This window comes from Spodoptera frugiperda, chromosome 12 (assembly GCF_023101765.2).
Source record: "Spodoptera frugiperda isolate SF20-4 chromosome 12, AGI-APGP_CSIRO_Sfru_2.0, whole genome shotgun sequence".
Classification (NCBI taxonomy): domain Eukaryota; kingdom Metazoa; phylum Arthropoda; class Insecta; order Lepidoptera; family Noctuidae; genus Spodoptera; species Spodoptera frugiperda.
The window spans coordinates 8,622,322-8,635,179 of NC_064223.1; the positions used below are offsets into that span (position 1 = coordinate 8,622,322).

Consider the following 12,858-nt stretch of genomic DNA (forward strand, 5'->3'; position numbering starts at 1 on the left):
AAACGTGACTTCGGAACAAGAGACATAGGAGTCGAATATTCGATTCCCGAATGAGGGAGTTTCATGCACATGGAGTGGTGTTTTAATTATTATATTATTATTTATTAATAAGTAACTTCCTAATATTTTCCTATACCTAGTCCCTATACCTTTCTTTATACAGGTACCTATCTTCAGGCAGGAAATTATATTTCTAAATAGTATTCGCTCTCTTCGTAATCGTATAATATTATTTTCAATTTAGAATTTTAGACAATCAATAAACACGGATATAGGAATTCAACGTTTTAAAATTAGCAAATGTAAAAGTCAAGATTCAAGGTGAGCTGGTAGCGACGGGACCACGACACTTGGTTCTGGTTTTGTCGCTTTATGTATATTTAGTGTGGTCACTACCTTCGGTGTCTTATGTAAATTGTGACATATTAAGCTTAGCCACTCGGCCCACTAGTTCGGCAATGAGATAAAGTTATAGTTCAAGGACAAACAAATATTAAAACGGGAACAAGTCTTCTCCATTTGCAGCATAATCTGACTTGGAAATTAAATTACCCACTTAGGTACTTAAAATTGGTAGGTAGGTACTATTAGATACTGTTTCATAAAATGATTATAATTATCTATTATTGAAAATAAAATGAAAGATATAAGTACCTAATATAATGGCAAAGCCGTGTTTGATCCCCCTCCCCCCTTATAACGCAACGTAACGTTTTTCGGTACCCCCTCCTCCCCCTCTCTAAACGTTACATAACACTCAAGTGACCATATTTACCCCAAAGTCGCAAAAAAATATCTTATAGTTTTGATCCTTAGTTTACTTTTGCGGTTATAATACTAAATAAAACGATATATTTTTAATCCACAACACGTGCGTATTTTGTTTATTTTTTATAAATTTTTGATTCTACAATTTTTTTCGGCCTTCTCCCATTTTAGCTTTTTTTTAATAATATTTGTTAGGTTACGTGTTGTAGGACCCCTCCCGCCCTTGTAAGAGATCGTAACGTTTTACGAGACCCCCTTCAAATTGCGTTATACGTACTAATACATGAACGCCCCCTTAAATTCAAAAACTAAAAACTCACAAAAAGTACAAATAGCTTCCAGTAAAGTACAAAAACCTTCAATCAACTATAGTAAGTAACATAAAATCTTTATAGATATAGGTAAGTCCTAATAATAAGCTGTTTACTATTTTTAACCGACTTCCCAAAAAGGAGGAGGTTCTCATGTGAACATTATTTGGATATGTGCATAATATATATTATTTTGAGTATTTACAAATCCGAAAAATCACTCATCTCTAGTACCAGTACTAGTAAGATATTATTATATTAAGATTAAAAAAAAACCGGCCAAGTGCGAGTCGGACTCGCCCAAGAAGAGTTCCGTAGCAGCAAGTAGATGACATAATATAAAAGTTATAAAATAACTTGGTTTTACATAGTGTTTGTATGAACGACAAAGTTATATTTGCGGTTTTTGAAAATGTTTTATTTCTTAAAAACTAATAATGATATCTCGTTCAAACCAATTTTCGTTGATAGTTTCTATTGAAATCTACAGCATACATTTTTTTTTAGTTTTCTTATTCTCTTATTTTAAAAGTTAGAGGGGGGGAACACTAATTTTTCCACTTTATAGCGTATAACTTTCAAACGATTGATTTTGACGAAAAATGGTTTTAAGAACCTTAACCTTGTCATTTTTAAAGACCTATCCATAGACACCCAGCACGGGTATGTTAGCTGAAAAAAAATTTTTTTTGAATCAGTTCCATGTATGGCATGCACCCCTTTAATTTTTAAACTTATTAATTTTTATTCAAAATTCGAATAGCGGTTATCGAAATACATCAACCTACAGAGTTTCAAAAACAAAAAACAAAAAATGGCTGTGACATACGGACGGACGGACGGACGGACAGACAGACAGACATGACGAATCTATAAGGGTTCCGTTTTTTACCTTTTGGCTACGGAACCCTAAAAAAGGAATAAATTAATAACGTCAGAAGTGAGTGTATTATTATTGACAAAAGAAAGTTTCGACACTATGGTAAAGGGCATTAAAAATTAAAAAGTTGAAAACATGGCGAATAAATATTGCTACGGCCTTTGAAAACATATTTCCAAAAGAAACACGGCACTTTTCCCTGCCAAATACGGCAGTCCGAAATTTCTTGCTGGCAACACTGATTTTGACCAACACTGGTTGGTCAGCACCCGGGACCCGACCATGACCGATCATTATTAATAATAATTATGGACCAACCGCTCTACACACGTTACAATTTGGTCGTGGTCGGCGGTTGAGCCCAAACTATTTGGAACGAGCCAGGAGAGCCATACTTCGGCACGAATGGATCGGCTCGACACCATAGTCTCACAGCGACGTGAAGCGACGCTTGCCTTACGTTGTGCTTCGTATGAGTGAGGTTGCCGGAGGCCCAATTATCCCTGACAATCCTCAAAATTTTAACCCGCCCAAAAAGCCGGTAATGCACTTGTCTACATCCGCCTTTTTTACATCTAGTCCTTTGTGCTTGGCTATGAACTCTGAAGTTCTGGTTGTCTACTACTAAAAAAACAACAGTCAGTGTCTATTACAGTGTCCAATTGACTTCTAGTCTTTTTACCCTAATCAACCATCGACAATATCTATAGACAATAGAGTACACACACATAGAGTAGAGAAAGCAATCATAATAAATTCGAGCCATAGAGGAAAATTGACACTCTACTTTCTTTGGATGTTTGCGTCGCTCAATTTATTACATTGTTCGTGAACGGAATATTGTTATCCTGAATTTTGAATACCTAATTTAATTAACCACCATGGCTAAGGGTGGTAATTATAATGGTGATTTATTTGAATATATTAAAGTAAGTGAAGATGAAGATGACTCCAATGCGGTGGAAATTCCATGCGAAATGGATGGTACACTGTTACTGTCAACCCTCGTGGCCCAATTCCCAGGAGCTTGTGGGCTGAAATACCGGCATCCAGACAGCAAGTCAATCAGAGGGATCCGCCTAAGCGATGGCAAGTTGCACCCGCCTACAGAAGTTGGTTGGGGCAAACTACTCTACATTTGTGTGTTCCCAAAAGAAAATAAACGAAAAATGGAAGATGTTTCTCCCGAAAACTCTGCAGCTAAGACCAAACGCTTAGAAAAGAAATTAACCTGCTCAGATTTAATTTGTTTGGGATTGCCATGGAAATCTACCGAGGAGTCTATAAAGCAGTACTTTGAGCAGTTTGGTGAAGTGGTAATGGTACAATTAAAACGAGACAAGAATGGATCCTTCAAAGGTTTTGGGTTCATTCGTTTTGCCACTTATGCATCCCAGATGAGAGCTTTAGCTCAGAGACACAACATTGATGGCCGCTGGGTAGATGTACGTATCCCTAATTCAAAGGAAGGTGTGGTACCCCAAATGCCTTGCAAAGTATTTGTGGGAAGGTGTACTGAAGACATGACTGCTGATGATCTTCGTGAATATTTTTCGAAGTTTGGAGAAGTAACTGATGTGTTTGTTCCTCGTCCATTCAGAGCCTTTGGGTTTGTTACTTTCTTAGACCCAGAAGTGGCCCAAAGTCTTTGCGGAGAAGACCATGTAATTAAAGGCGCATCTGTGTCAGTATCAAGTGCAGCACCAAAGATTAAAACTAAATCTCAGAACTGGAAGGATGATTCTTATGGACCCAATAATTGGGAAGGCAATCGCTCTGGGGGCTCTTCTGGAGGTCCCAGCAACAATGGAGGGAACAGTAACATTGATTCTCTGAACATGCAAAACTTAGGGATCAACCCTAATGGAGGACCACCAGCTAATTTTAACTTACCCATTAGTCTAGTGGCAGCTGCACTTAATCAAGCAGGTTGGGGTGGATTTTTAGGAGGACCTGGTAATTCTGGCCCAAATAATTGGCAGGGTGGGCCACCACAGGGTAATCCAGGTAAAAATTGGAATGGTAATCAAAATTGGGGTCAAAATGGTCCACCACCATCATGGAATCAAGGTGGAGGCAATCCAGGCTGGAATGGTGGGGGTAAAAGTGGCAACTGGAACCAAGGAAATTGGCCTAATGGCCAGGGCAACTGGAATGGGAATGGAAATGGGGGTGGTTCTAGTTCTGGTTCTGGTAGTGGTGGATGGAATAACAACAAGCCCCAGACATGAGGTGAGCACTATGGCAGATAATTGTATCAGGGATGTTTGTATGGCCACATTTTAGTTAAAATTCTAGTCTATAAGTAAATTTATATTTCTATGTAAAGCTGTGTAACTGAAGTAGAAACTTGGATGTGATAGGAATATCACAGGATGCTAACATGGACACAGTAATATCTAGATGATGATGTATTAGATGTAAGGTGACCTAGAGTACTGTGTGTAATTATGTGATGTGTGAGATGAGGACTTTTTGTTCAATAAAGATGTATGTTATTCTGCGATGGATGTTTAATTTCATCAAGTTTGGTTTAATTGTTCTAATTCAATTGTACATACTATAGTGTGAGTGACATCTGTCTGGATGTGGATAATCTCATCATTTACAAGGTAGAGCTGTTCAGGATGGCAAGTTGTCATTGGTGTGCACATGTTGTCATGTGTGTGTACTTGCGAGATGTGTTTGCTGCAATCTATCTCCTTGGAATGAAGTGAACTGTGTCTACATCCTGTGGAGCTATGGTAAGTGGTGGGTGTGTAAACAATGGTATGCTCTGATATTTAACTAAGTATGATATCTGTATTTGTTCTCTCTATGCAGTAGCTATAGAAAATGGATAAAAGGCCTATCAAGAGTGATAATAACCAGTATGTGTTTGACTGATAAGTCTGTGGTAACTATAATTTTATTTATATTGAAAAGGTGCAATGAGTTTGTTATTATTGATAGATTTTTTCATCAAATAAAAATAATCACAATCATAATTTTTTTCATCAAATATGTAGTAATGAAATGTTCATTATTTCAGGGAAGCTAAACAATGACTGCAATCCAGAATAAAAATTGCTTAAGAAAGGCTTATTGGTGTAGTCTAAATGTACACACTACACTATTTTACTCTGTCATAAAGAACTATGTAAGTATTATTACATCCAGTATAAGTTTTTGAATTTAATCACCAGCATAGATGACTTGTCCAACGCAGTGCTGTAGTAGTAAACTCCCATGAAATTATAAATGATTGTATTATTATGCAATTTAAACTATGCATGAGCCACTGACGATCATCACTCCATTTTTTTTTAATGATCTCAACCTATGTGTATCTCTTGTGTCATGTGTTTACAAACACATAAAATATGCATCATACCCAGCCCTAAAACAACAATATGTGGATCACAGAAACATTTTTTGAAAAATTGGAACTGAACTCGCGACATATTGTCAAACTACTGCAACAACTGCAGTCAAGTATTATGCATGTACAAAAGGCATAAAATGTGCCTTGCATGACCAGTCATGAATAATAGCTGATTAATCACTATAGTATAAATAACTACAAATTATCCTTTGCCTGACTCGCGAATCGAATCGCAACTCTTCTCATCAGTCGCAATACTGAACCATCTAGGCTATCATAAGTGTATAGAAAACTTGATAGAGGTTGGTGGGTTTATTGTTTGTTTAATAGACTTGATATACACGATTATGATCAGCTTAAACTTACAAGTTCATATTGCATGATGTTTTCTGATAAATGCACATCTATTGTGTTGTTTGTGTGTAGTTTCGATTGCATTAGTAAATTATAGCTTGTTTTGACTACAGTTTGTTGATCATATAGATGCCTGCGGCACGGCCGCCGAGCATGTGTGGATGCCCCATAACTGAATTACTCTAGCACAGGGGTGGCCAACAGGTCGATCGCAATCGACCGGTCGATCCCGAGAGCCTTTTAGACTGATCGCGGACCAGAAATAAAGAAAATCTAAAAAAAAATTGTGTACACAAATATTTTGTATAAAAGGTCGATCGCGAGGAACTTTTAGAAAAGAAGTCGATCTCGCAGTGCCGGCGTTAGGGGGGGAGATGGGCCGATGGCCCAGGGCGACTCGGCCTTCTGTCTTTTAAGTCTGGGGGCGCCAATAAATAAAAACTACTACTAACACTTGATATTGCTTCCCTCAAGTTTAGTGGACGCCACATTATTTTCGCCCGGGGTGTCAGTGGCTTACGCCGGCACTTCGATCGCGAGTACATATATGTCGGCCACCCCTGCTCTAGCACTAATACGCCTTGTGATAGTTTAATTAAGTTTATTTTCCATGCCAAACCGGCAATTTAAGAATGTCGGAAAATATTAGATGTACATGCATTTACATACTTATATAGTAGGTATACTGTTAAATTTTTACTAGTTTGATAATGACACTAAATAAATCGACCGTTTCATTTCCAAAGTAGGTATATTGTTTGCAAATAGTGGAAGCTTTCTATTACGATAATTGGATAAGAGCACCACATTATAAATACATATACATAACACCTATACATTTTAAACTTAAAATCCTTAAATCACAAGTTTAATCACATGTCATGAGATCATGGATAGTCGTTTACGAATAAACCATGAGAATTATTAAAATGAGAATCTTCCGATGAATTGCTTAGATAATAAAAGCTGTATTTACATAATTATTCTCATCTTCCGTCGTACTAACCGACTATCTGACTTTATACAAATGTTAAGCAGTATGTCAAATAATAACTACTGAAAAAAGTTATTAATGCTGCACAATAAAGTACACTTTGCTTTACAAAAGAATTTATATTTTATAGCATATTTCTTACAAAAAAATACATGTGATATAGGCATTTAACAGAACACTTATTAAGCGAGTTTGACTCGCCCTTTCGCTCTTGACCCCTTTTGGGGCTATGGAAATGCTACAAACAAAGTCTAATCACATTCTCATTTTTCATCCACGAATTGCTAAGCGAAAATGGTAATAACCCTAAAAACAGCCAAACAGCCGGTTATCGACGGATAACCACACCCTAATTACATATTATGTATGTATGTATACTTAGAATTTGAGAGCAAAGCTTAGATTAGTCTTAAACAACTCGGATAATACATCGAACTTGTATGTCAATGTTGTAAGTTTTGTTCCTAATCCTGTTTCATATGTATTTCTTTAAGGGATTGGGCAAAGGCAGTTGTACCACCGACGATAAGTGGGAAGTAAGCAGAGCTACAACTAAAAACGATATGGCAAGCAACGAGAATAAATACAAATATAGGTCCCCGCTGCGCGCTGCACCTGCGTGACAATTAGCAACACACCCGCGAGGAGAATTTGAGCATAATTTAAGTTTTTAAATAAATTGAGATAAGATTAATCGAGTTGTTTTATTTTGTAACCGCCACATTGAATACGATTTTATCGTTAGCACATTTCTAATAACTATATAATACTAAATGCTTCCCATATGAAATGGACTTAATTGGGGCAACTGCCTTTAATCCAATGTATGCTTGAGCCGCAATGTGTTAGCCGGCGAAGTATTGTTTATTTTTTTTATTTAAATTCAATTCAGTGTGACTGACATCTCACAGTTTACATACATTTTTTACTCTATTGGCCTAGTTGGCACAGCCTTATAACATAGTTTTATTGACAAACCAAACCAAGTTCTAATCTTTAAACTTCTATATAAAGGATACAAGAAATCTGAAGTTTTTCTGCATTGAATTAGTTATATTATCGTTACCCATATATTTATATTGGTGACGATTCAAATGTGCTTATTTAGTCCAATGCTCTTTCTATATTATATTACTTTCCAATACTGTTTTACGTTATGTAGGATACATTTTTACAAAGTGAATATGAGATTAGACATAATAGTAAATAGGCTATATTATAATTTCGAGTAGATCAACTAGGTTTGAATACTAAACTGTTAACTCTCCTCGGTGTTACAACCTAGGTCTACATAATGTCTGCACTTAAATGTTAGAACCAATAATATGTAATAATGTTTATACTCGCAGTTATGTAAAATATATGCTTTTATGAAATGGTTACTCTGTAACAAAGCTATGTATAAGAAGTATGTAGAGAGCTGGCAGATTTATACTGCTTACTACTTATAGGCAACCAACACGCCAGGCCTTCGATTTTGTTCATGTTAGAAGAACTATAAGTACTGGCCTAAAAAGGCCCAAATTCACTTGTACATTACAAATGAAACCTTATTTTGACAGATTTTTGGTAACAATAAGGTTTTAGATAAACTGGTGAAAAAATAAACTATAGCAATCGTAAATATGTTACATTAAAAAGTAATTTTGGACGTAACTCCTTTGAACTGGACTATCCAGACGCGTTTATTACATCTTTATTTTTATTGTACTATGTACAAGTGAGACCAGAATCATTTAGTTTTCAAAACAGACTGTTATTTATATTAATAATAAAAATTGCAAGATATCCTTGTAGCATCTTTGCCAAAATTCGAACATGAAGGCCCCGGTCGCCCTAGGGTAGCATTGCCACGGTTTTTAATCGCGTAATTTTGTGGAATACACAATAACAAGCGGTACTGACTTTTATTGATACAATGAAATGTGTTAAAAACAGCCGCGGTTCCACCGTAGTGCGGCCAGGGCCCGGTGTCTAATTTATTTTGCATCACATAAATTCGAAATAAAAAATTGAATTCTATCATTACGTCAGTTATACATGGCATACTATTAAAATTATAATTGTTTCCATTTTAATATAATTAATAAGGTAGTTAAACATCTATCTACATAAAAATGTACATACATACAATTTACTTATGAGATTAATAATAGGTAGTCGGTGAGAAATATAAATAATGTAAGCTGCAAAAATTCATACAGTCTCAAAGAAAGTAATTAATAGTCACATTAAGTCAACCAGATTGCTTTTGTTCCAATTTATGCATTGCTAAATATAAACATAAATAGAGATATAGAATTTGTAACCTGAATTATCTTTTTCATTATTATTAACATTAAACCAATCGTTCTACATCACTGCAGATAGCTTTAAAAATGCAAGAAAACAGTAGCGGTTTCCATATTTTTGGGCGTTTTCTCTTCCCTTGCCAATGGGCTTCATTCAACTACAATTTCTTTTCGTTTTTAAATATTATCTGAACTGACCTATACAGTCATTCGACACAAACAAAATAACAAACAGAATTAAATAAACAACCACAGGAATTTTCTAACTAAAAATGCTTTCATAAGACTAAGGAGATAATTCAGACCTTTAGTTTCTTGGCGGGTCTAAGAGCGTAATTAAGAGTTACTTGTCGTTTAATAGTCGACCTTCGTGGGTTTCTCCTGCCATTCCACTCCGCTTCCATCTTTCGAGCCATTTCGTAATCATTCTTTTCTTGTTCAATCAATTTTTCAATTCTAAGCTGTTCTTCTAATATTTTCTTAACATCACAATTTTTTAGTGGACTAGACAAATTTTTTACAGCTAAGTTAACCTTATTGTTATTTATTGATTCAGAAATTAATGGACTGTGCAATTCTTTTTTGGTACTTGACTTTTTGGAATCACTGCGTAAGTATGGCTTCCTCTCAGACGATACTTTCCTCTGTTTTATTTTGCCCTTCTTAGGTGTTGTTTCGTTTTCATCTTTTGAAATGCTTCCCATGGACCGCGTGCGTCTAAGATTGCTTTCATTATTTAATTTATTGATGCCATCAATATGTATAGTTTGTTTATTTCTATTAGGATTTTTCTTGGTTGGTAAAGGCGCAACACATGGACTAGTAGATGCAATTTTCTTAACTTTCGATCTGGTAGTTTCGCATTTCCCAGGGTGTTCCTGTAATTATAAAAGAAATAACATCTAATAGTGTGTCGATTGTTTACGAAAATTACGCAAAACCAGTGGAGCATGGAAGTTTGTTACAGTTAAAGTTTACATGGAGGAGTTAAAATTTATCAGATTTGAAGTTTTACATTATACACAATTACAAAAATAAATTAACGAAAATATTACACTATGTAATGTACACTGTAAGTAGTTCAAATTGTTCGACAAACATACAAACATTAAGTATTTAAGAAAATAAGGGTCCTTTTACAAACATTCTGAAGCAAAACAAAATTACTAGTAAAATCAAGAAATAGCTGAAATTATTTGCAGCCAGACCACTGGTACATTGTAGTAGTTGATATGTACTACTTACCTTATTAACTTTGAGAATATTTAGGGCAATGACAAAGGCAGATGGTAAGTTTTTTGCTAAAGACAAGTTTCTGAGGCGACAAAGTCCCTCTAAGTATTGCGCTCGAGTTGGTAGTGGTTCATTACTAGATGATACTGTCTCCTTTTCTACACGAAGTCCTGGTACTCGGAGAGGCAGGCTCTTGCCTGTATTGAAACTAAAACAGAAATATTGTAATGAGTTTACCATCTGACACCCAACCTAATGTGTTTTTCTTACCAGTTACATGAACTTCCTACAGTTAACTATAAGAACTAGGAATATATATCCTAGCTAAAAGATGTTTGTGTGTGTAACAACTGTACAGTGAACACCTTCCAAACATTTTGTATAGTGAAATCAATTAGGAAAAAATAATGTTTACCTTGTGGGAGTTGTTGATTCAATTGGTTTGAAATAGCACAACTCTTGACGCATGGAGTCAACACTTCCAGTCTCAACATTTCTATTTTCAGCTAAATTAATTTTGTGTTGGAGTATTCCTGTATATGGCAGTGGCAAGGATACAACCAAAGAAGGCACAGAGCCTTTTACTTTAACCTTGTCTTCTGTGTTAGTGTTACCTACTTCTTTATCACCTGCTTTTGGATCGTCTTTCTGCAAAATATAATAACATAATATATTATTATACATCGTCGCTAAGAGCAGGTAAAATGTGGCGTAATTTTAGTACACCAAGCACTTCTCAAGATTTCATTGTACTATTAAGAATTTTCAAAATATGATATTCTAATTGAGACTTAAACAAAATAAAGTTTTATCAAAAGACTGTCTAGCTTGCTAGTAGTGGTAGATAAATACACACATTTTCAATAAAGCTTGGAGATATAGTAAATTGTTAGCAGTATTATAGTAGGGCCCAATGATGAACTATTACCATTCTAAGAAGACTAAAACTCAATATCCTTCACCTTTGTCTAGATTGTCCATAATTCTATACCTGCAAAAAAATATAATATATATATCCATTACTTACTTTTTCTTTGACATTTTCCCCATTTTCTTTATTCCATAAACCTGGGCCAAGTTTACTTTTTTTATCTACTAAGTTCTTAATTAATTTTCCATAGCTGGGAACCATTTCTGGTGATGCTCCATTCATGGGCTTGACTATAGGAGTTTTGGGTGTCGACCCATTAGAACTTTCATTATCATTGGATTCATTATTTATTTGAAGGTTACTGAAACAAAAACATTTTCTTCATTCCTTTCAGTTACAAAAATAGGTTATATGTTATACCTTGAGGGTGCACTGGAGGAACAGGATCACCAAAGGTGGTACAAACTTACAACAACATAAACAGACGTAACATTGTTGGGATTTTCACTTACTCTTTAGTGGTGGGTACTTGTAGTTTAGATAAATAATTATCTATCTTGGTAGATTTCAGTCTAGGTTTAGCAGCGGTGGCCCTATAATTGAGTCTCCTAGGAGTGTTCCGTGGCGGTACAGGATCAGCATGATCTTGTTGCATTTGTAGAGCTAAAATTTCATCTTTTTTTAAATTTTCTAGATACTTTTTATGTGCTTCTTCTTCTTCACTTTGAATTTTCCTAAAACAATTTTCACAATGAGGTTTGCTTTCAGTAAATCCAAATGTGTAACATAGTCAAATCTAAGTATTACATACTTGATTAGTAATTCAGTTTCCTGTATGTGTTTTTGCTCTAATCTTACTCGTTCAGCTCTTAAGCGTTTCAACTCAGCCTCATATTCTGACCTTATTTCGCCAGGCTCACTTAACCTAGGTAGGGGAATCTCTGAAAATAAATAAATGGCTTAATTAGCTAATTAATTTAAAAAAATAATCAGATTTGAGAAATAAATGAAAAGATATTTTTACTTTTAAGTGTAAAAAAAGTTAGCAACTATATAAACTTGAATACATTAGTTTTGTTATTTTTTTACGAATTGGCTTGAATATAGCAATCATTCTATACTCATACCAAATTATGTAGTACTCTTTGGCAGTGTACATCGACGATATAGTACATAATAATAACAACCACATAAGCACAGAACTTTAGCAAAAACATTTTTAACTTTATAAACAATAAACAATTTATCGATTATGTACATTGCTAAATTTTGTGTAATTTACCTTCTGGCAAATGGATGTCTTCTCCTTTAGTTTTGATTTCAATTTCTTGAGGAAATTTCGATTTAATAAAATTCCAAAGTTCAACATTCACCAAATTCTTTTGTTTTGTTGCTGTTCTTAGCCAGGATCCAATTCGCAATCGACATAGAGGACAACACAAAGCATTATTTTCTATGCTACCATTGAAACAACGTTGACAAAAATCATGAAAACACGGCAAGGTTACGGGTTCTATTAAAATAGATTGACAAATTGAACAAAATACATCTTTTAATTCTAATTTTTCTAATTTTAACAACTTATTTTCAATTTTAGACAGCCGCTTCTTTGACTTGGCCGCCATTTTTCACTATGGTTTTTTCCGATTTTTTTCATATAATAATATCGCGTTTCATACACCTATCACAGGTTCTTTAGCATGCTGTATCGTAACATTTTACTTTTTACTGTTTCTTTTATAAGGCCGAGTATTCACTCCTGGACTTCGAGTACTCATAGATATACAGAAAA

At 34.9% G+C, this 12,858-nt stretch overlaps 2 protein-coding genes across 5 annotated transcripts; one reads left to right on the forward strand and one right to left on the reverse strand.

Annotated features, from left to right (window-relative positions):
* The first annotated feature begins 2,719 nt into the window (after nucleotides 1-2,719).
* Nucleotides 2,720-7,365, forward strand: LOC118262710 (TAR DNA-binding protein 43). Of its 4 annotated transcripts, none has more exons than XR_004782532.2 (4): nucleotides 2,720-4,191; nucleotides 4,526-4,855; nucleotides 4,991-5,098; nucleotides 7,166-7,365. XR_004782532.2 is itself a non-coding variant. In XM_035574270.2 (2 exons), the coding sequence occupies exon 1, from the start codon at nucleotides 2,841-2,843 to the stop codon at nucleotides 4,188-4,190; it is 1,350 nt and encodes a 449-aa protein (XP_035430163.1). In that variant the 5' UTR covers nucleotides 2,720-2,840; the 3' UTR covers nucleotide 4,191; nucleotides 4,526-4,974. The 4 variants fall into 4 exon arrangements, 1 of the variants encoding a protein (XP_035430163.1); XR_004782533.2 differs by having other exon boundaries at nucleotides 4,526-4,703; XR_004782531.2 differs by lacking the exon at nucleotides 4,526-4,855.
* On the reverse strand, nucleotides 6,410-12,713 carry LOC118262709 (uncharacterized). Its single transcript, XM_035574268.2, has 7 exons — nucleotides 12,349-12,713; nucleotides 11,878-12,007; nucleotides 11,579-11,800; nucleotides 11,223-11,427; nucleotides 10,611-10,843; nucleotides 10,208-10,403; nucleotides 6,410-9,840 (listed from the first exon to the last, which is right to left on the reverse strand). Exons 1-7 carry the CDS (start codon nucleotides 12,689-12,691, stop codon nucleotides 9,262-9,264), a joined length of 1,908 nt encoding a protein of 635 aa, XP_035430161.2. The 5' UTR covers nucleotides 12,692-12,713; the 3' UTR covers nucleotides 6,410-9,261.
* Nucleotides 12,714-12,858: the final 145 nt, after the last annotated feature.

Bases quoted from the DNA above. Each gene is read 5' to 3' on its own strand.
- LOC118262709 (XM_035574268.2), bottom strand. From the start codon at position 12,691: ATGGCGGCCAAGTCAAAGAAGCGGCTGTCTAAAATTGAAAATAAGTTG. The intron at 11,801-11,877 runs GTATGTAATACT...AAATTGTTTTAG, and splicing joins GAAACTGAATTACTAATCAA to GAAAATTCAAAGTGAAGAAG. The intron at 11,428-11,578 runs GTAAGTGAAAAT...TTTTTGTTTCAG, and splicing joins CAAGTACCCACCACTAAAGA to TAACCTTCAAATAAATAATG.
- LOC118262710 (XM_035574270.2), top strand. From the start codon at position 2,841: ATGGCTAAGGGTGGTAATTATAATGGTGATTTATTTGAATATATTAAA.